The sequence below is a fragment of the Brassica napus genome, chromosome C4, assembly GCF_020379485.1.
Source record: "Brassica napus cultivar Da-Ae chromosome C4, Da-Ae, whole genome shotgun sequence".
NCBI lineage: Eukaryota > Viridiplantae > Streptophyta > Magnoliopsida > Brassicales > Brassicaceae > Brassica > Brassica napus.
This window is the reverse complement of record NC_063447.1, coordinates 14,477,440-14,497,791: the sequence shown is the minus strand read 5'-3', so window position 1 is coordinate 14,497,791 and position 20,352 is coordinate 14,477,440. Positions and strand designations below refer to the sequence as shown.

At 34.4% G+C, this 20,352-nt stretch overlaps 3 protein-coding genes across 4 annotated transcripts; all 3 read right to left on the bottom strand.

Moving 5' to 3' along the window:
* Positions 1-1,624: 1,624 nt before the first annotated feature.
* On the bottom strand, positions 1,625-4,206 carry BNAA05G11610D. Of its 2 annotated transcripts, none has more exons than XM_013893296.3 (5): positions 4,068-4,206; positions 3,216-3,333; positions 2,444-3,152; positions 2,034-2,233; positions 1,625-1,939 (listed from the first exon to the last, which is right to left on the bottom strand). In XM_013893296.3, the coding sequence occupies exons 2-5, from the start codon at positions 3,300-3,302 to the stop codon at positions 1,766-1,768; spliced, it is 1,170 nt and encodes a 389-aa protein (XP_013748750.2). In that variant the 5' UTR covers positions 3,303-3,333; positions 4,068-4,206; the 3' UTR covers positions 1,625-1,765. The 2 variants fall into 2 exon arrangements, with proteins under 2 accessions (XP_013748750.2, XP_013748751.2); XM_013893297.3 differs by lacking the exon at positions 4,068-4,206 and adding an exon at positions 3,897-4,007.
* Positions 4,207-4,417: 211 nt separating this feature from the next.
* On the bottom strand, positions 4,418-7,343 carry LOC125585360 (mitogen-activated protein kinase kinase kinase 20-like). Its single transcript, XM_048754283.1, has one exon. The coding sequence runs from the start codon at positions 6,562-6,564 to the stop codon at positions 5,401-5,403; it is 1,164 nt and encodes a 387-aa protein (XP_048610240.1). The 5' UTR covers positions 6,565-7,343; the 3' UTR covers positions 4,418-5,400.
* Positions 7,344-7,573: 230 nt separating this feature from the next.
* LOC125585359 (transcription factor bHLH155-like) lies at positions 7,574-11,846 on the bottom strand. The gene is made up of 11 exons (XM_048754282.1): positions 10,855-11,846; positions 10,536-10,670; positions 10,150-10,231; positions 10,030-10,071; positions 9,866-9,925; positions 9,657-9,776; positions 8,658-9,509; positions 8,404-8,505; positions 8,219-8,338; positions 7,996-8,121; positions 7,574-7,879 (listed from the first exon to the last, which is right to left on the bottom strand). The coding sequence occupies exons 1-11, from the start codon at positions 10,947-10,949 to the stop codon at positions 7,793-7,795; spliced, it is 1,821 nt and encodes a 606-aa protein (XP_048610239.1). The 5' UTR covers positions 10,950-11,846; the 3' UTR covers positions 7,574-7,792.
* Between the last annotated feature and the right edge of the window lie 8,506 nt (positions 11,847-20,352).

Here is a 20,352-nt window from a genome sequence, read left to right as displayed (position 1 = left end):
ATAGGATCAGTTATCAAGCATCCAGACGGAGTGATGAAGGCTCTAATGGCATTAAAGCTTGCTCGGACCTGACACATACGGTGAAAGTAAGCAGTATTCAAATCCCCCTCTTTTAGCCAATTGATTCTCGATTTTTGCCTAAAGTAGCTTTCTTCTATGGTGCGAAGGAAGGACCAGCGGAAGTGGAGTTCTCTCTCAGCCTCGAAATTCTCTTGAGTTGGTGATTGGAGCGCTTGGATCTGCATACACTGGCGTGAAGAGCAGAGGACGGAGGCGGAAGAGAGAGCGTTTGCAGTCGCCATTTTCTTTAGACCGGAGGAGCAAGGAAGTTGTTTTTCACTCTTAAAATGAAATTGAGGGGAGTGGGTTAGGGTTTAGATACAATAGAGGGGATTCAGAAAAGAGAAGAACTTTGTCCTCCTTTATTCTCAGCGACGGAGAAAGAAGAATCTGAGGAATTGGAGAACGAAGGTTAAGGGAGAGAGAGAGAGAGAGAGAGACTGTATTCAGATTTTTAACGAGGCATTCTCAGAAAAGAACTTGATATGCGTAATGTGTGTATATATGATTCCTAATCTTGGCCACGAATTTACTATCCTTACAATTTGTATGTCATAACCAAATACCAAACCAAACCGAATAAAATTTGGTTTAATTCGGCAATATTTTTATAAACCAAATTAATTGAAACCCGAACTAACCTTTAATACCGATTCACATGTCTAATCTTAAGCAAACCAATATTTTAAAGAGAAAATGACTATGATAGCACTAAAAAAGTTTTTGTCACAAATATAGCCTCTAAAAATAAAAATGACTAAAATAGCATTTAATATTTTATCAAAAGAGATAAATATACACTTATACCCCAATGGTAAATTAATTTAGACATTAGGGTTTAGAGTTAAGGGGTGGGGTTTAGGATTTAGAGTTTAATTAATTTAGACATTAGGGTTTAGAGTTAAGGGGTGGGGTTTAGGATTTAGGGTTTAGGGTTTAGGGTTTAGAGTTTAGGGGTGAGGTTTAGGGTTTAGGGGTGGAGTTTAGGGTTTAGGGTTTAGAGTTAAGGGGTGGGGTTTAGGATTTAGGGTTTAGGGTTTAGGATTTAGGGTTTATGATTTAGAGTTGGGTAGTGAGGTTTTGGGATAAGATTTCAAATTTTGAAAAATAAAAAAAATTTAAAATTTTTAAAAAATAAAATGTTATTTTGGTCATGAAGGCTATTTTTGTGACATAAACTTAGAAATGTGCTATTTTGGAAATTTGATCAATTTTAAAAGAGAATCATTTTGAGAAGATAAAATATAGATGGTGACGTTGCAGGAACTCTTTTTCAACGTCAATGATCAGTGTGCAATATTTCGCAGTCATATCTTAGCTCATATAATATTAGTCTTTCTTTATTTTTATACTTATTGTTACATGACAAGTGTTTGATATTTACGAGTCTTTTTTTTTTTTTTTTTTTTTTTTGATCAACGATATTTACGAGTCATATGGAACAAACTAGAAATTTAAGTTAGACGAGACAAGAAATAAGAATATTATACAACCCGTGAGAAGACTTTCTCCCATACACATTTAATTAAACACGTGTACTCAATCATAAAAAGAAGTTAAACAAGAAAAAAGATAAAGGGCCTTGATTCATTATATAACTAGACGAAGCTTTAAGCTGCTTCTTATGTTTTGCTTATACATTCTTTATGTACAAAGATAGTGGTGCTTAATTACTTACATTATATGTGTAACCATAAACATTCTTTTACAGGAGCTCCCATTCAGATTCTTCTGGTGATTGATCTTCCTCGATCTGTTTCGAACTGTCGCCACCTTCTCTACCATTTTCAACATCTTCTGCGTACCACTGACGGGCAAGTCGCTTGTATTCTTTCTCTCTATTTTGCTTCATTCTTGAAGAAATTGCGTCCCTGATCTTCTGCAGAATCAGTTTATTATAAGGCGATGTCACTTTCTGAGTGATGATAAATGCAAACGTGAAATAAAGAAAAGAGAAAGAAAGAGACAAGAACCTTGTAAGGTTTGTGTTTGTCATTCTCCTTCATGTCAGGGAAAACACAATGCAAATCGTCTCTATCCACAATGATACAGCTTTCTTCAACTGATCTTCCACTAAGCTGTTGAAGAATCTCTGCTTTCTGCTCTGACTCTGAGACAGAACTCGAACTAGTTTTAGTTTGCATTGAATCCTCATCGGTTTCCTTTATGCAATCTGAATAAAAGAAAACCATAATCAAGATTTTAAGTGACTCAAACCTTGAGCTATTTCCAATCATGTGCATTCCATTTTAACAGCAAGAAATTCCTCAAGGATACAGAACCTATGTAATGTTAATTGCTCAATATAAACGAAGAAGATCTGGTCTATGAATCCATAGTCCAAAAGGGAAAGAATCTGAGAGATGAAAAGCAGAAATTTTACCATCAGATCCTGCAGGTAAGCTTGTGGCAACAGATGGTTGAATCTCTGAATCTTGGATCCTAACAGAATCAGCCACCCCAAGACCGTGGTCATGACTTCTAACAGGATTAACCACCGTAAGACCGTGGTCATGTTCGGTTCTAAGCTCTGACTCATGGCTTCTGACAGAATCAACCACTGTTAGACCGTGTTGACCTTTGCTTCTATCATATTTCTGACACTTGTCTTTAGAAATGAGTCTTGCTACTACTCCACCTGGAGGAGGATCACTTGACTTAACAGTCCCAACATCATGTTTGACACGAGCTCTATGAACCATTGACGATATACTGCTCGAGTCTTTCACTGTGTAAGGCCTAGTGACTTGTTTGCGACCGAGCTGTGTTCTTCTGTACGGACTTCCGTAACTGTACTGCCTAGGAGAAGTACAGATATCGTAATCATCTGCATCAACACCACGGAACTTCACGTCAAATACATCCTTCTTCCCTTCTTGTTCTTGCTTCACATCTCTGGTTTGTTGGTTCATGCAATCTCTTTTCTTTTTGAAGGAACAAACAGGAGCGTATTCATGTAACATGGAAACGGGTGAGGGTTTTCCCGAATCCACAGTCTCATCGGGGTTGAAATCTTGAACCACATCGGAACAGAACTTCTTGAGAGAGTTTCCAACCGTCTGAACTTGGTTCTCAACGTATTTAGCCGTGTCCTAAGAACCAAACCAAAGAGTTAAAAAACACCGTGGTAAGCAAGTAGAAATGATTACAGTTACCTGGACGATGATCTCTTCGAGCTCTAAGCACATTGCTTCAAACTTCTGGTAGACATTACCAACCCATGTTATACCTTTAAAATCCATTACTTTGTCTCAATCCAAGAACGGTTCCTTTCTGTCAAGGGAAAGAGTTTCAAAATTCAGAGAGATAAAAGGAAGGCGTACACACAAACATCAATTTTCTTGACTTATGGAAACAGGATTGCAAGACAACAGAAGCAGCTAATGTATCCAAGAGGAGATGGGGGTGGGGGGGTAATGCAACTTGTAAGCAAACCCTTGCATAGGTGTTTCCATTAAGCAAATTTTCCCCCAAATCCTAGGAGCCTTTTTGAAGCTTTAATATTTTTGAGGAGCAGCAACAAAGCTATCTCTCTGTATCCATATTCTTCTTAAGAATTAAGCAAAACCCCTTTTCTTCAAAATCACCCACAAAAACTCGAAAACTCAGAAACATAAAAAAAAAGTTCAAAAACTTTCAAGTTTGTAGATCATTAAAGTAACACAGCTGGTTGATTACTAAGATGAACTAGGTCTTCGATTTGCAAAATAATCTAACATGTAAGCCAAGTTGAAATTCAAGGACTTTTACAAAATTGAAGCTTTGAACCAAAAATAAAAATCAAAATTGTTGTACCAACAAAAAAAAAAAGTAAACGAAGTTCAAGAAGCATATACGTGGGTGAAAGAGGTAACTGCAACGAGGATGAAAACACGTGACCAGAAAGAAGAAGAAGAAGAAGGAGAAGAACGCTAAAAACCTCCTTTGCAATCAATCACAAATTGAAAATTAAGAAAAAAGGAATCTTTTAGAGAGAGAGAGAGAGAGAGAAAGAGGGATTCGCTAACCTCAAAGACGTACGTGCAAGGTGATCAAATCGTCTTCTGGTTTTGATTGATTTTGTGATAGATTAGGGATTGAGTAAGTTTTGCCGATGAAGCAATCAAGGCAAATGTGCAAACACAAAACCTTTAAACTAGCTCTCTCTCTCTCTCGGGTTCGGGTTTTACCCACCCGGTTTTGTCTTTTTCTGGGGGACCCAGTGATTGCGTTGACAATTATCCTTTTTCAGATTATTTACAAAGGAAAATACCGAAACACCTGCCTTCCTTTTTAATCTCAACACCAGGCACGCAAGTGGGATCTCTGTTTGATTCCTTTCCACGCTTGCAATCACAAAAACGTTCGTCATTATAGGAAAATATATAACGCAACACATACACGTTCGTCTTCTGATGTTTTGGGTTTTCATGATCTTCTCTTCTCCTACCTAACACAGCAAGCAATAGGCCTGGGCGTTTTTACCGCAATCCAAAATTCCTACCTAACTCCGAACCGGAAAAACCGAAACTGGATCGGAATTATTATACAAGAAAATCCGAAGAGGGCTTATGAGTTTAGTACTTTGGAGTTTGGTTATAACCCGAACCGAACCGAAATCCAAACTAGAATCCGAAGATATCCAAAATTAGTTAAATATGTTAATGTTTCTATATATGTTAAGGTGATTTAGATATTTTAGAGTATTCAAAATATTTTTGTAGTTTGTTTTATTTGTTATTTTGAATACTTTTTAGTTAATTTAGATAGTTTAACTAATTTTTAATTAGATTCATGAATATTTTCTATATTTTGAAAAAACAATTTATCAATTTTTGAGGTTTTAAAAATATATTTTTGGACTATTCAAACATTGGTTAAAATCCGATCCAAACCGAACCCGGAAGGAACCGGACCGAACCCAACTTGATAATTAGTAAAATCCGAACGGGATTTATGAGTATAACACCAAATATCCGAATATCCGAATCAACCAAACCGAAACCGAGGGCCCGAACGCTCAGGCCTAGCAAGCAACACTGGTTGCGCTTTATAAGTATATTTTACATGTAATTTGCATATTGCACTATAGTGACATGATTCTTTGCAATATTGATTTTAACTACTTAAAAAGCTCTATTGACTATATTGTCTAAGAACATATTTTCAGATATGATCGTTTAATACTAGTAAACAACTGTAGTTTTGTTCTTGGGGTGGTATTGGCTTTTAAACTGGACATAGAAAATGTTGAATTATACTGATATCAATTAAATTTTTTATACTAAAAGATGCAAATAGAAATTGCAAAAAAAGATTCAACATTTGTTACAGTGGTAACTAATGCTTTTCCAGTAAACTCTAGTGAACGGGAACAAAAGTGGAACTTGGAGGTCTAGGAGGAGGAATCTTCAGCTTTAGGGATTTCTTGAATGAAATCATCTTCACCTTCAATGCCTTGGTTTTAATAACACTATCTTCCAATTTAGCCGGAGGTTTCATGATTCCCATCCTCCTCCATCTCTTCGTCGGTGCTGTGGTGTCATCAGCAATCTTCTTATCATCTCCGACCAGAAACGGATGCAACAACAACTCAGAAGCGGTTCCTCTATCTTCAGGTTTCACTGCAAAACACTTGTCCAGAAACTGCCTTGCATCAGACGGCACAGTGTCTGGAATCTCAGGTACCTTTTTGTCCTCCCCTAAAAAATCTTCAAGATCATAAAAACTAACCTCTGACCACGGACGCTTACCAGTGTACATCTCGAGAACAATGCAACCCAAGGACCATAAATCTAGGGCTTTCCCGACAGTACCATCTCTGACAGACTCGGGAGACATGTAGACAGGAGTTCCCACATAGGGAGAATGGTACTTCCAATTATCAGATTCTTCCTCTCCTTCCTTCAACGTCAATCCAAAATCCGCAATCTTCAGTTCATAAGTGTGATTAGTCGATGTTTGCTGATCATAAACCGGAAAGAGAAGGAGATTGCCCGGTTTAAGATCGCAGTGAACATAACCGTGACTATGAATCGAGACCAGACCTTGAAGTATCATCCTAGTAAAATCTTTGACGGTCGAATCATTCAACTGTTTGTTAACGCGGATGAAACTTGAAAGAGTACCTGCAGAAGCGTATTCCATAGGTATCTCGTAGACTCTGTTTCCGATTCTGTCGAGTCCTTCGTGAAGAGAGCTGCTAAACACTCGCACGATCCTAGGAGATCCTTTGAGCTGGGAGAGTACTCGAAACTCTCTTTGGATAGTCCGACGGTCCGAGGAGCTCTTCGCGGCGATGAAGGAGGTTGAGCCATCGTGTGTTGTGTGACGGTAGAGGTGGACGGAGCCGTATGAACCTTTGCCTAGAAACTTGACGAACTTCATGGATGGTATGTCACTGAAACGCCACACTTTTGCTTTCTCTGTGTGATTGGTCTCTATAAACCCTTGAGAAAGTGTAACAACTCCCGCGAGAAAGAAAACGAGTAAGACAACGAAAACACCTAGTTTGATCATAGTCATAGACCAAAGAGAGAAGAGTTATAATAGTAGTAACGAACAGAACTGGTGATCTCACTTTTTGTTTCTGTTTTTATAGATAGCTCGACTCTCGCTAACTAGTATTGCAATGTCGAAAAAGGAACTTTGTTTGTTATTAAATTGACGATTTTACCCTTCTATTTCTTGTTTTGGAAGTGTTTGTTAACGCAACGCGTACGAAGATTTACTTGTTGACGATTATATACATCTTTATCTTCAGATCATCAAATCAAATTCCTATGGGGCTTATTATTATCTGATGACACCCACAGTAAATGATTAAATTAACAACCAGAAGATATAGTGAAGCATTTCTCCATCATGTCTCCATAGAGAGAAAAATCACTATGAACCAAAATTCGACAATGTAAGTTGAACATCATCATCCTCATAGGCATCTCGAAGACTCTGTTTCCGTCAGAGTCTAATCCTTCGTGGAGAGAATTGCTAAACACACGCACGATCCTTTGAGTTGGGAGAGTACTCGAAACTCTCTTTCTTTCGAGTCCGACGGTCGGAGGAGGTTGAACCGTCGTGCTTTGTGTGACGGTAGAGATCGACGGAGCCGTATGAATCTTTACCTAAAAACTTGACGAATTTCATGAATGGTTTGTCTTTGCAACGTTGCACCCTAATGATCGCCATTACTTTCTCTTTCTGTAATACTTCTCTGTAAACCCTAGAAAAAGTCGAACTAAATCTCGAGAGAGATTGGTAAGGAAGAAAACGCGTAGGCAAGAAGAAACCCTAGTTCGAACAGAAACCTAAAGAGAAGAAGTGTTGTATGAAAAAGTGCGATCTCACTCTCGTTTCGTGTTTTTATAGTCCAAGCGAATCTCTCACTATATTTTCCTTTTTCTTAATATATCGAATAAAGGAAATTAGTTTGTTATAGTTAGTGACGAAATAATGACCGTTGTGGGTTTTCGATATACATCTTGATTTAATTTTTTTTTTCAATTTATTTATGGAAATTAAAATGCACAAAAAATAAAAAAGTTTCAAGTTAATAAGGAAATAAGAATACAACATTAAGGGGATTTGATTTATAATATTTTACTGTGTAATTCAAAAGGATCCAAACTCCAAAGCAAACAACATGCAATCATAAACACACTAAAAACTCCAAAATGCACACTGAGAGCTAAATTTTATACCTAAAAACCCAAAGCCTTTCCCAACCAAGTAAACGCAAAAGTCTTGCAACCAACTACGGCTTGCCATTGGCCTTTGGCTGAAATATTTGAACCAAAGACCACAAAATGTCCATTCTCTGCATCACTTTGTTGCTTTGACTCTGCCATTTCATATGAATGACCATATTAGTCACCGATAGTAATCCAATGCTCAAGCAAAAACCCTAGAGAAAAAAAGTTCTCATGAAGATGAAGTGTAAATAATTTTGACTCCTACCTCAACTACAAAGCATATCCATGTTTTATCTCCCTGAGCCTCGGTGACGCCTCTCAAAATGGTAAGATCCAAGCTCCTGATCACGTTTGATATCTCAAGAAAATGGCTACATTCTTCACATAACATCTGTCCAAAACCCCAAAATATTTCTAAGAACTTGGAACTTGGGAACGGAAGTTCAAACAAACACTAACCAAAAAGGAAGAAAGAAGAAATTACATACCTCGATAAGCACCATCCCATGCTTGTTCAGATTCTCCACGATAATAGAGCACACTTGAAGATGGCCTCCAACCTCCACTGCGCAGGTTGAACCTTGCGCGCCTGTTTCCTTTTGTTGCATCTGAGATTACAGAGTTATAAGCTAACTACTTCTATGAGCATCAAGAAATCTAAACTTTTTCTTACCTTTGTATTAGCACTTTTACTGAGCTTGTCAGCATGCTTAGTAACATTCTGCAGAAAGAGCATGTGTTTGATCGTGCGTTCTAGCAAAGAATCAATACTGCACTGTAAAATATCACAAAAAAAATTATTAGCAAATAGCAATAACACAGGCAAAAACGAAAACTATTTGCTTCTAGAAACAGACTACAAAATCAATTATAACTTTATCCAACAATGTTTCAAGTAACTTTGTAAGCTAGGAGGAGCAAAGTCACCTTTGATCCATTAGGCACAAGTTCTCGAAGTTCCTTGATTCGATCCTGAATGAGCTGCCTGTCTCTTGGGCGAGGCCGAGAACTTTCGCCAGGTTTGGCCCTCTTTTTGTTCTTCTTAGGCATCTCCAGGGACGTCTGAAAATGATCACTAGAGGAGCTGGGACACGTGGATGAGAATCCAATCGAAGAAAATGCACCACAGATGTCTGACGTATTCTGTTGAGTATCCACCTCTGCTGCTGGTGGCAGCTGATTCATCATAATATGATTGTTTTGACCTGAGGGTTCTGCCATTTCCATGCTGGTAAGAAATGACTGTACAGATCTGCTCGAGAAGATATCATCCCTGGCATTGCCATCGCTATGACAAACATTAGCCACCACAGCATCTAGAAGATTCTCAGGGGCAGAGTCAAACGTAAGCTGGCTATGACTCATATTATCATCTGTTGGTCTCGTTGCTGAGCCATGTTCAGACTTCACTAGCTCCCTGCTCGTTTGCTTGAAACCAGAGCCTAATGCCTCTAACAGCTCGCTGCCAGGAAAAGTGTATCCAGATGAGATCAAAGCATCAAATCGACTTGACTCACATCTCCTCTCCGGCATAGGCTCAGATAAATTATGAAAAGTTGATGAGTCCAGGCCTGGATATGATTGATCTGTTATCAATCTTTCAGCCTCAATGGCTAAAGCAGATGAGCTTGTGTTGTTGAGCGCATGATTCTTCAAATACGGATGTAAACTAGGATACTGAGTTAGAAAACTTGACTCTTCCACCTCCATAGCTTTGCCAACTTCTCCAGAGCAATTAGAGAAAGCCTCAACATGTAAACATTCAGAAGGTAATTTTGGCTGCACCAACAAAATAATAATGCAGCACATCATTGCTTAGTTCAGGTCACTGTTAGAAGAGGCCTTAGCATTCTACTCTTTCGTTTTCGCAAATAACAAGAAATATAGACAAACGTGAATCCGTATTTGTATGAAGAAGATCTTTACCAGACACAACGAATTGTTCATATTATATTGCATTAAATTTGCTGCATGATCTGCCAGTGGATCCTTGAGTGCCAAAAACATATGTTTTATATGATTCACCAATGTTACATCTTCATCAATCTAATCCACACAAGAACACAATAATAAGTCCATATACTTTCATTGCGTTCTTACTGGCTATTATTATCCAGATATATGATGTTACTTACTTTACGCAGAGAGCCTAGTTGCACAACACCACAGGGACCAACAGCTACTACAAGAACGGTCTGCGACGAAGGGAGAACAAATTGTGATACAAAGAAAGTCCTTGACATTAATCTAACAGAGCAGACAAAAAAAAAGGAACAGTAATGAAAAATCTCAAAAATACCTTGATTCCAGCAGATATTTGACTCTCCCAAACATTATGAAACTGTAATTGGAAAAAGATACAGTTTTAAAAACATGGAAGACAAAAGAAAAATTCAACGCGAGATAAGAAGTTCCTAACCTCAGATACTGAGTGATAGTTGTCATAATATTCCGGGAATAACCATTGATGTTCTCCAGAAACCGCAACATGTCCTATAATCCTGTTAATATAAGACATGATTCAAAAGAAGATCAGTCAAAGCATCATCCAGCCACACAAAGAACCGCAAGATTTTGTAACTAATAGTGAGACAAGACACAAAGCTTTTCATCATGTAGCTGATGTCACAGAAACAAATACGAAAAAAAAAAAAAACACATAACAAGCCAAGCTATAACTGCTAAATGCCAAACTGTGTCAATAAAAAGATGCCTAGCATTTGACATTTTTTTTAGATACCCATGAAAGCCAAGTTGAAAAGATGACGCCAAGGAAGAGTGAGTTAGCAAGTAAATTATTCTTACCCTTCCCCTAGAGAATAGACATGATAAGCCATCTTCGCCAAAGCTAAACCCAGGGGGTCATGTGCTCCATGCATGTTTTTTAGTGAGTCGTTGTGCCGATGATTGTCATAGTAAGCATCCTCCAAGGTAAGTACCCTGCAAGTATTCGACAGTCTAGAAATCAGAAACTACCCTGATCAACTGAACATAAACTTATAATTAAATAGCTAGTTCAGAACCACTTAATAAACTATTGTATAAGGCTACATTCGATATAAGGCTCCATATGATGACAGTAAACACTCTTTCAAAGCAAAAAGGAAATGGTTAGAGGACTCACATTCGAGATCGATGGTTAAGTTTCCAGAACACAGCATACTTCCAGTCTGTGTTGGAGCAAAGGCTCCTCAGTATCTCTTGCGAAGTAGAACCCATTCTAAAGGGCCAAAAACAACCCCCCACTCCCCTTCACTAATGTCCGACTCAAGAGAGACGGAGGTGAGAAACACAAACCCTTTCCCTTGGTTCTAAAAATAACAAACTTTAGTGTACACTTTCTTCTCTCCCTAACCAGACACAAAAATAAATAAATAAAAGAAACCTTTTTGACCTTCGGTAAGCTACAAAGTGACTAACTACCCCTGTATGAACCTCTTCCAGCTTGTTCTCTTCGTAATCCAGCTCTTGGATTTATCGGTGGACCTACTTCATCCTGTGAGATTTGCCTCTTACCCATTCCTTTCCCCCCAAAAAGCCCAAAAGGAATCTAATTTAACAACCCTAGAGCCTCAGAAAAAAAAAACACCAAAGAAGCAGACTTTCAAACAGTTGGAAACAGAACCAGCGAGATAGATCTGTTGCCTTGAGCTGCCGCCATATAGTTCACGAACTAAAGTTCAAAACTTTACAAGAAGAAGAGAGAGGAAAAGGAAGCAGAGAGAGAGAGAGAGAGAGAGAGAAAGAGGTTGTAAGAAGAGAGTTTAGCTTATGTCAGAAGACATTGGTTCTTGTCAATAATTGATCTCAGCATACTCTGCATCACTCGGAGATAAAGAATCTTACAATCTCAGCTAAAGAAATCTGAAACAAGAGAGAAAAGGAGAAGAGAGCTAAGCGAAAAAGACGGTTCCTTTTTTAAAGGGAGGAGGAGGAGAATTCAGGCCAAGTAAGCGGGTGAATCACGCACCATGCTCATTTTAGCAACGGGAGAGGGGCGATAGTTTTCAATCGTGCGCATGTTAGTTCGTTAGTGAGTGGGAGGGTGTGCTTTGAGGTTTGAGAGGGTAATGAGAGATTTTATGTGGAAAACTTTGAGAGGGATACGATCTCTTAAATAGTAATGGCCAGCAAAATCATTCTCCTACTGAATTTTTTGCTTCCTTCTTACTTTTTTTTTTTTAACCTTTCAATTCTCTCGTATTCAACCAATTCTTACTCTTTTGTATTTTTTAATGAACTCTACCGGCTGATCTAGTCTGCACTGAAAACCGGAAAAAAATGCATTTAGAGCATCTCCAACCCAAGACTTTATTTTAAGGGTGAAAGTTAGTTACTCTAACCATGAATCTTCAAAAAAATCATGAAAAATTTATTTATTTGCATTATAGACTTGATATTAACAAAAGTTACTAATATTTATGAAATAAATAACTATAAAGACCAAAAAGAAAATAAAAGATAGTTTCGAAGTTGTGAATAGTGAAACCTCAAATTTGACGATTTGAGGTTGGATTGGAATTACACAAAACCTCAAAGTTTGAGGATTTTGGGTTGGGATGGAGATGCTCTTAGTGCTATAAAGTGAACTGTTTACCACACTAACTTGTCCGAATTTAGAATACCTTCCAACTAATATCAGAGAGTGAACCGATATTCTAGTACGATCTACCATGTAAACCAATTGGAACAAAGTCTAGTAATGATAATTTAGTTCCCAAGAAAGATTAAATCCAAGATTACCTAAAACTTGAAATAGTGTATCCCTTTTTTATTATTTGAGGAGCGTTATATATAAATAACTTTTACTTTATGTGTTTATTACATGTGTGTCATTTCCTACGTGTCAGCACCAGAAGTCATATATTCAAAAACTCTTTCTTAACTAGACTAATTACAAAATTTGTCATTGCTCATTACATTAAAAAGAGTGTATATACTATAAGCTTATTGCATCACAAAAAAAATTAAGTCGCACCCTGCTTGCTACGCTTCAATTAGAAACGCTTGCATCTTTAAATATGTAGAGATTTTATTGCCATAACCTGAGATTCTTCCTAATGATCGATTTCAATATGGCAATTCGTTATATAGACTGACTTAAGCCAACTTGCTACGCATCTTTATATAGCAATTCGTTATATAGCATGACTTAAATATTAATGCTTTTCTATACAGTTAGACTACATAAAATCCATTGTGTATGTATGTATCTACATATCTACTTATATATATGTTGCTGCAACTCTTCTCCGTAATAGATAAATATACCAATCACAATCGCAAAGTTCAAGAATTATTACATAATCGCAAAATCTTATAGATATATACGTACACTTTTTTTGGTTTAGTTATGGTATCTACGTACATTGAATAGCCGTATATAGATTTAGTGGCATTGATTTGGTTAATTTAAGTTAAAGACCAACTTTGAATTGTCAACCACGACAAATTTAGAATGGAATGTGATTGTCACTGATTGATTTTTACATTTAATTTGATTGACCAGCACCACATTAGTTTCCTATAATACAACAATCAAATAGTGTACGATAAGGAACAAAGGAAGTAATATATTCAGATTTCGATTTGGAATACGAAATCTGATTGTAGCAATTAATGATATCGAGTATACCCTAGACCTAGGCGCCTTGCATATATAAATACTAGGCCTTATATATACATATCCTCACCATTCTCTCCTTCTCAAAACATCGATCTTTACCACTACGTTCTAGCATTCACGACCGTCATGGCATTGTTTAACCATCAATTTTTAATTTATTTTTGTTTTCTTATATTTTGTCTCTGAAGAGTTTTATTATTTTATTGTTTATGTTTCATTTTATCTCAACTTCATAATTTATTTATATTAATATTTGCTTATTCTTATTAACAATTCCCGCTCTAACCTATGAACACATTGGCAATTGCCATGGGTCTATGGGGCCAAACAAAATTTTGGTGTTATTTTACTAATTAGAAAGGTCCATTTTAATTTTTTAAATTATCAATTAGTTGGTAAATTTATAATAAAAAAGATCCATGATTAACAAAACCAATTTTAAATACAAAAAGACAATATTTTTTTCTAAACTTCACCGTTCTTAATTTTTTTACAACAAAACCTAATTTACACTTAAAGCCCATTTTTTTTTCTTTTAAGCTTCAATTTAAAGAAATGCAATATTTCTTTCTATGATTTCTACCTTTATAATATATATTAATTAAAAGTGATAATCTCTTTAAATCTACTCACTCTGCGCAGGGCGCGGGTTATCATCTAATTCATACAAGTATATAAACATCACATATCTAACGTTAAACTATGACTTATAATTGGTCATGAGTTAAAGTTCATTAAGGTCATGGGATAACGTTCATTAACCTCCAGATTTAGACGTCCATATTTATATAAAATATTTAAGGGGATGACAATTTTATAATATAGTGGCTTTGAAGCAAATTTTATTTTTCATGTTTTAAGCGGTTTACATAAGACCGAATCAGTCTGATTACAACTTCGATTATGTTACTTATAAATTAATAAGTAAAACAATTATTAATGGTGGAGTTGAAATGTTAAATTTTAAACCCTCATTTCATTTTCAAAAAGAAATTTGTGGATATTCAGCTTTTGGTAAAAAGAAAATGATTTCATTTGCCAATATAAAGTTGAAACATATTGGACTTTATAACTTGTCCATTAGGACCATTACATATTATGATGAAATAGACTCTGCTCCTTTTATTTCCCTTTTTGTATTGTCAACAAAAATCAAATGTCTTTTTCATACTCACTCATTTTGTCTTGCTTGCCATAATAATCTCTGGACAAAGGAAAATACCCATTACATAAACCCATTTGCTGGCCTATGCTATTTTTAGCTGGGGGTGGTCCACTATATAACCAAGATCGCATTCCTAATGCTTAGAGTAAGATGTTTGGTCCAAATTAATATTAAACCATCTGGTCCAATTATCGCCAAATCAAACAACCAATGTAATTTTTATTAGATACTGACATTGCCCCTACGAAGAAAATCTTTGTATACATATCTTCTTTTTTTTTTTTTTTGAAAAAAGGGCTTGTATACATATCTTGCGAATTCACAGCTGTGTGTTTTTTTTTCTCTCTTGGTCGATCTTTCGATAATTTTTTTTAAGAACCCAAGAGTTGAGAGTATTTTGAAATGTGTATAATCTGATATTGAGTTCCACTTGAAAAAGAAAATGATGATGTTTTACTATTGATTGCTCATTATATTTTATCTAGAGGGGATCTTATTATATGCTCTCATGACATGTTTCCATCAATGTGTTCTAATGCAACTCACCAACTCAACATCCCTTTCCCCATTTCATCATTTTTTTAAATCTTTTTCTCCTTTTTACCTCAAATTCATTTATGCACGAATTTTATTTTTAAAGCATCTCCAACTCATCTTTATATATGTTTCTATAATAGTATTTAAAGGTAAAACTACTTCATGTCACCTCTATTTTCCTCAAAAATATGGATTGGTGTTTTTTCTCTATTTATATGAAAAGGAATAGCATTATTATTATTTTATTCTATATTTAGAATTACTTTTTTTCTAGAGAAATACATTGGAGCAAATCACATCTCTATTATAAGAAAAAAACTAAAATAGAATCTGCGCGATGAACGGATAAGTTTCTTTTTAAACATTTATTTTGTTCTATAGATTGTTTGATTACGTCTTTTCTATCTTCTAGAAGGATAGTCATCATTGGGATTTGAAAATTGAATATAAGTCTTTGTATATGAAGTGTCAGCCAGAAGTCAATACCCACTCTAACTCTAAATGAATCATTCTAAACTAATAATCTTAATCTTAATTTTTCATCTAGTTTTAATGGTTTGAGATCTTTTATAAATATTTTATAAATGATTTATATGAACCCGTGTTTGATAGTTCAAAATCAAAATATAACATATGAAGTCCAAAATATGACTATAGTTTAATAGATTAGATATATGTTTTTTCAAATACAAATGAATATTTTTTAAAAAATCAAACAAAAATTTTTAAAATTTTTATTTCCAAAAAGCAATTAATTTAAATTTCAGTTATCAGTAAGATATAATTAAAATATTTTATATGATTTTAATTTTAATTTTTAAATCAAAAGTGAATTAATTTTAATTTTTAATTATATTTTAGTGATAAATTTTTAATTATATTTTAGTGATAATCAGAATTTAAATTAACTAAATACAAAAAGAAATTGCAAATAGATTTTTTAAAGATTTTTTAGAATTTTATAAGGAAGGTTATTTATTTGTATTTCAAATAAAAGATTAAGATATTAAAAGATATTGTAATTAAATTATGTGTAATTTGATAAATTTTCTAAAAGATGATCCAAATAAAAAATCACACATAAAAAGTCATAGGACTCTAATTTAATAGATTAGATATATATTTTAGAAGAAAAAACAGCAAAATATATTTGAAATGGTCTTACTCAGGTGTAAATTTTTGTATATTGTAAAATAGTGTATTAAAATTGCATCACTAGGTACATCAAATGAATATATAATTACTTTTCAAAAAAAAATATCATATGAACATATAATTTTAAAGTTTTTCAATGTGATTTTTTATCAAAATCTTGCCTTTAAAGTAATTAGTTCAGTGGATTATAGATTGTTCGAAGAAACTTCACCATATTTCTGTTAGTAATCTTTTTTAAGCGAACAGCTTACTAAGTTTTTTACATCTCATTTTGTTTTGTTCAACAATTTTACATCTCATGTTGACTCAGAGAGTCAACATGATTCTCAGTTTGGATGATAAACCGGCTTTGTTGAATTATTTAAGAGAAATTATATTATGTACGCAAAACTTTTTTCCCAGTCAGGTGAATACCCGAAATCTCAAGTAATGTTGTCTTGACTTTTAAACACCCAAATTTACTATTACAGTAGATTGCTAATATCTATGTTATTTTTGTATAATGAGCCAATTGACTCATTATTTAATCTCGCCTACAAACTGTGACTTTGGAGCTTGTATTTTGCAGAATATCAAATGTAGTGAGCCTACGAAAAAAGTGTAGCTAGGTACTGCACTTTTTGGTTAGATATTGATAATTTTGTTTCCACCGAAAATTATTTTAATTGATTCCTATATGTTTCCGAAAGTTGGCATTAACTAGATCAAGCATGCCTCTGTTAATTAAATTGCTTCATTTATCTTTTAAATCAAAGGACTTTTGATAATAATGTTTAGTGGACATCTTCTGATGAGTTGGTCCGTAATCGATAAGCCATGCAAGTTCCATCCATGATCATATGTTTTTCTAATTAATGTTTATCTTAATTATCGAACGTTTTCAATTCAAGTTGATGTCGATCTTATAAGTTACATAAAATTTTAAATTTTATCCGAAATATATATATATATTGGCATAAATAATCAATTTGTTGAACATCGTCTATATATACTGCATAAATGTGATGACGTGATGTTAGCAAATCCATCTCTATTCAACTTCTTGTTTTATATATATCTTTTAAAAAAAAACTAGCGCACATTTTTCCGTTATAAATCGATTAGTATGGTTGTAAAATATGAGATTCATTCAGACTTTCTTAGCAGAACAAAAAAATAATTTTCTGCAGCAACAACAAGGGAAGTGTATGGTTCACGTTCTCCACAGCGCACTAAAGAAAGGTAAAATGAATGTGGTTATCAATATTCATTGTACCAGAAAGAAAAATAAACGAATCTTAAAAATGGAGGGTAAATGGATTCCAAACTTAGGGTATTGAAGTTTCTCCAAAAAGGGAACTGGGTCAGAAGTTGCTTAAAAGAGTGGCAAAGGTAGAGCTATTTTTCTCTTTTATAAATTTTTTTTATGTTAGTTTATTAATGTTTGGGAAAGGCTTTTTCAAAGAGGAAAAATAAGAAAACAATTTTTTTTTTTTTTTTTGAAAGCAGTTTACAAAAAAAAAAAATAAGAAAACAATGAGACTTAGGAATGTATGATGGAACTAGTTGTGGTCCATACAAGATCTAAGGAATCTAATAATTATTGTCCTTAAAAAGAAAAAAGAAATCTCACTCAATCTCTCTCTCTATAAAAATTCCATTTGCTCTTCTCCTCCTTAGATTTTCTTTTGGCCTTGGGTTCACTGCTCAGTGAGTCAGTGACCCTCAAACCTTAAAACCTAGCTAACCAAGTGAACTCCCAAAAAAAATTATGTGCAAGTATGGCTCTGTTTTTCTAGGTCTATGTTTTGTTTGCATTTCATTTAGTTCATATATTGAATTTTTGTTGTATTATGCTAATCATGTGTAGTGATGGCACTGGACAGAAAGTGGAGCTTTTGTAAGGAATAAGATGAGTATAGTCAATAAAGATGACCGTCCTCTAGTTGTTAATAGTGAAAATAGCTCGTATCAATTGCAAATCTAGAATTCAAGTTTATATAAATTAGTTTCAAAAAAAAAAGTTTATATAAATTCCCGTGGGAGAAAATAATAATATAAATCCGGTTCAGATAATATTATGTTTCTTATTTGCCATTAGTCAACAACTCCGATTGAAATATTTTTGCATGAACATATATTGTTACAAATCATTTCAGGCCCATTTCCACTTTAGATGATCTCCAAAATATTTCTCTCTCTTCAATATATAAAAGGTATTTTACTCTGACCATCTTGATGATGTCATTGTATTTTGGTTCTATATTGTATGATTTTTATTGTTGAATCTTTGGGTAATTTTGTTGACCATTTCAAATTTAGACTGATAATATTTGTTTTGAATGAAAAAGTATAATTCATAGCTTTGTTTCTTGAAAATTGTTATGTACTGGATTCTGGAGAACATGAGATAGTTTTAAAAGACTTGAAATTACGATATCGAGCAATTCCGTTTACATACAGCCCGAATCTGGAAAGGCTCGAATAATTTTGTCATGTTCTTTTAGCCTAAGACTAATGAAGTTTGAGGGATTAGTGCGGTACATATCAACTGCGGTTCATGTGGTTTGCGCGATAAGTGCGGTTTTGATAAAAAAAGTTGTGTGCGATTTTGATAGTAAATAGTGCGGTTTTAAGAAAAACAATATAAAATAATATATTAATATAATTAGAAATTAAATTTGTTTGTTTGGTAATAATATCGTAATATTTTTTACTTTTATAAGATATAAATTGTATACTATTAAAAAAAATTTGGTTTGATTCAATTTGTTTTTACATAATTTGAAGTATTTCAAGTGGTACATTACGTTAATATAAGAATCTAGTTTAGATATTTATAATTATTTAATTTAATTTTTGCTTTTTTGTTCGTTCCAGTTTCTTGACTTCGATTAAATATCCATAATTAACTAAAAATATTTAAAGATAATTATATCAAATATAAAATATTATATAAATAAAAACAAATTACTTCTATGATGATCAGTTAATAAATAGAGAATAATTCTTGTAGTAACTGTAACTAAAATTTAAATCATAAATGACATGTCGGTCAACTTTTTAAATTCTTTATAACTAACTAGGCATGGGCATTCGGTTTTCGGTTTGGTTTTGGTTTGGTTTACTTGAGTTTCGGGTTTTTTGGTTTGGACTTCAGGTAACCAAATAGGAACCGCCCAAAAATTGGTTTGGTTTTGGTTCAGATCGGATAATTACGTGAGGAACCGGTAACTGCCCAAAATTATCGGTTCCGGTTCGGTCCGGGTATAAAAACAGCTTGGGTTATTATGTTTTCTAGTTCGGTTTAAGATCGGATAGTTTCGGTTCAGTACGGTTCAATTTTTCGGTTCCGGTTAATTTTGTCCAGGCCTATAACTAATAGTAATTTCTAATATGTATTTGTTATTATGCTTTATTTTAATTTATTTAGTAAAAATAAAGTGACTACCTAATTGAAACATACAGAAAATATAACTATTATTTTTATTTTGGGTGAAGTGCGGATTTTTAAAAAAACGCTGGTTAATGTGTGAGGTGCGGTTTTTAGCTTTGGTAAGTTGTTTAAAAGGCAATTTTGACCATTTGCGTTTTTGTCTTTCAACTCCTACAAAACCGCACACTTTTCAAAACAATTTCTGATCTAACCAGTAGCGACATGATGAATGACAACTTGCAAGAGATACTGTCGTTCTTGGTCTGAAAATCATCTGTATCCACATTGTCTGCAATATGCATAGCCAATCTCTCTGCGACACCTGCTTCTTCTGGTGTTAGTGTTGATTCCATTCCTTCGAGGACGTCCTCAGCAGCCCTCTTAGTCGAGAGGAGCGGATGGTCGCATATTTTCTTTTCCAGAATCTATTTATAACAAAACAGAGTAGTCAATGTAAGTAAGCTCCACTAGTTTTCGTGAACAGGCAAGAACTGAATAAGGAAATATATATTTGAAGCCAAAACACTTTCACCAAGTAACAAATAGCCTAACAGAACTAAGCAGAGTGGATAAAGATCAGAAATTGAGACCACGTTTATGTGATGAACTTACTGGACAAGACATGACACACATACTTGATCAAACAAAAGAAAACAAGAATAGAGCTTTAGGTTACCGCAAGAGCTGCTAGAGGCGAACCATCAAAAGCTGACAGAACAATTTC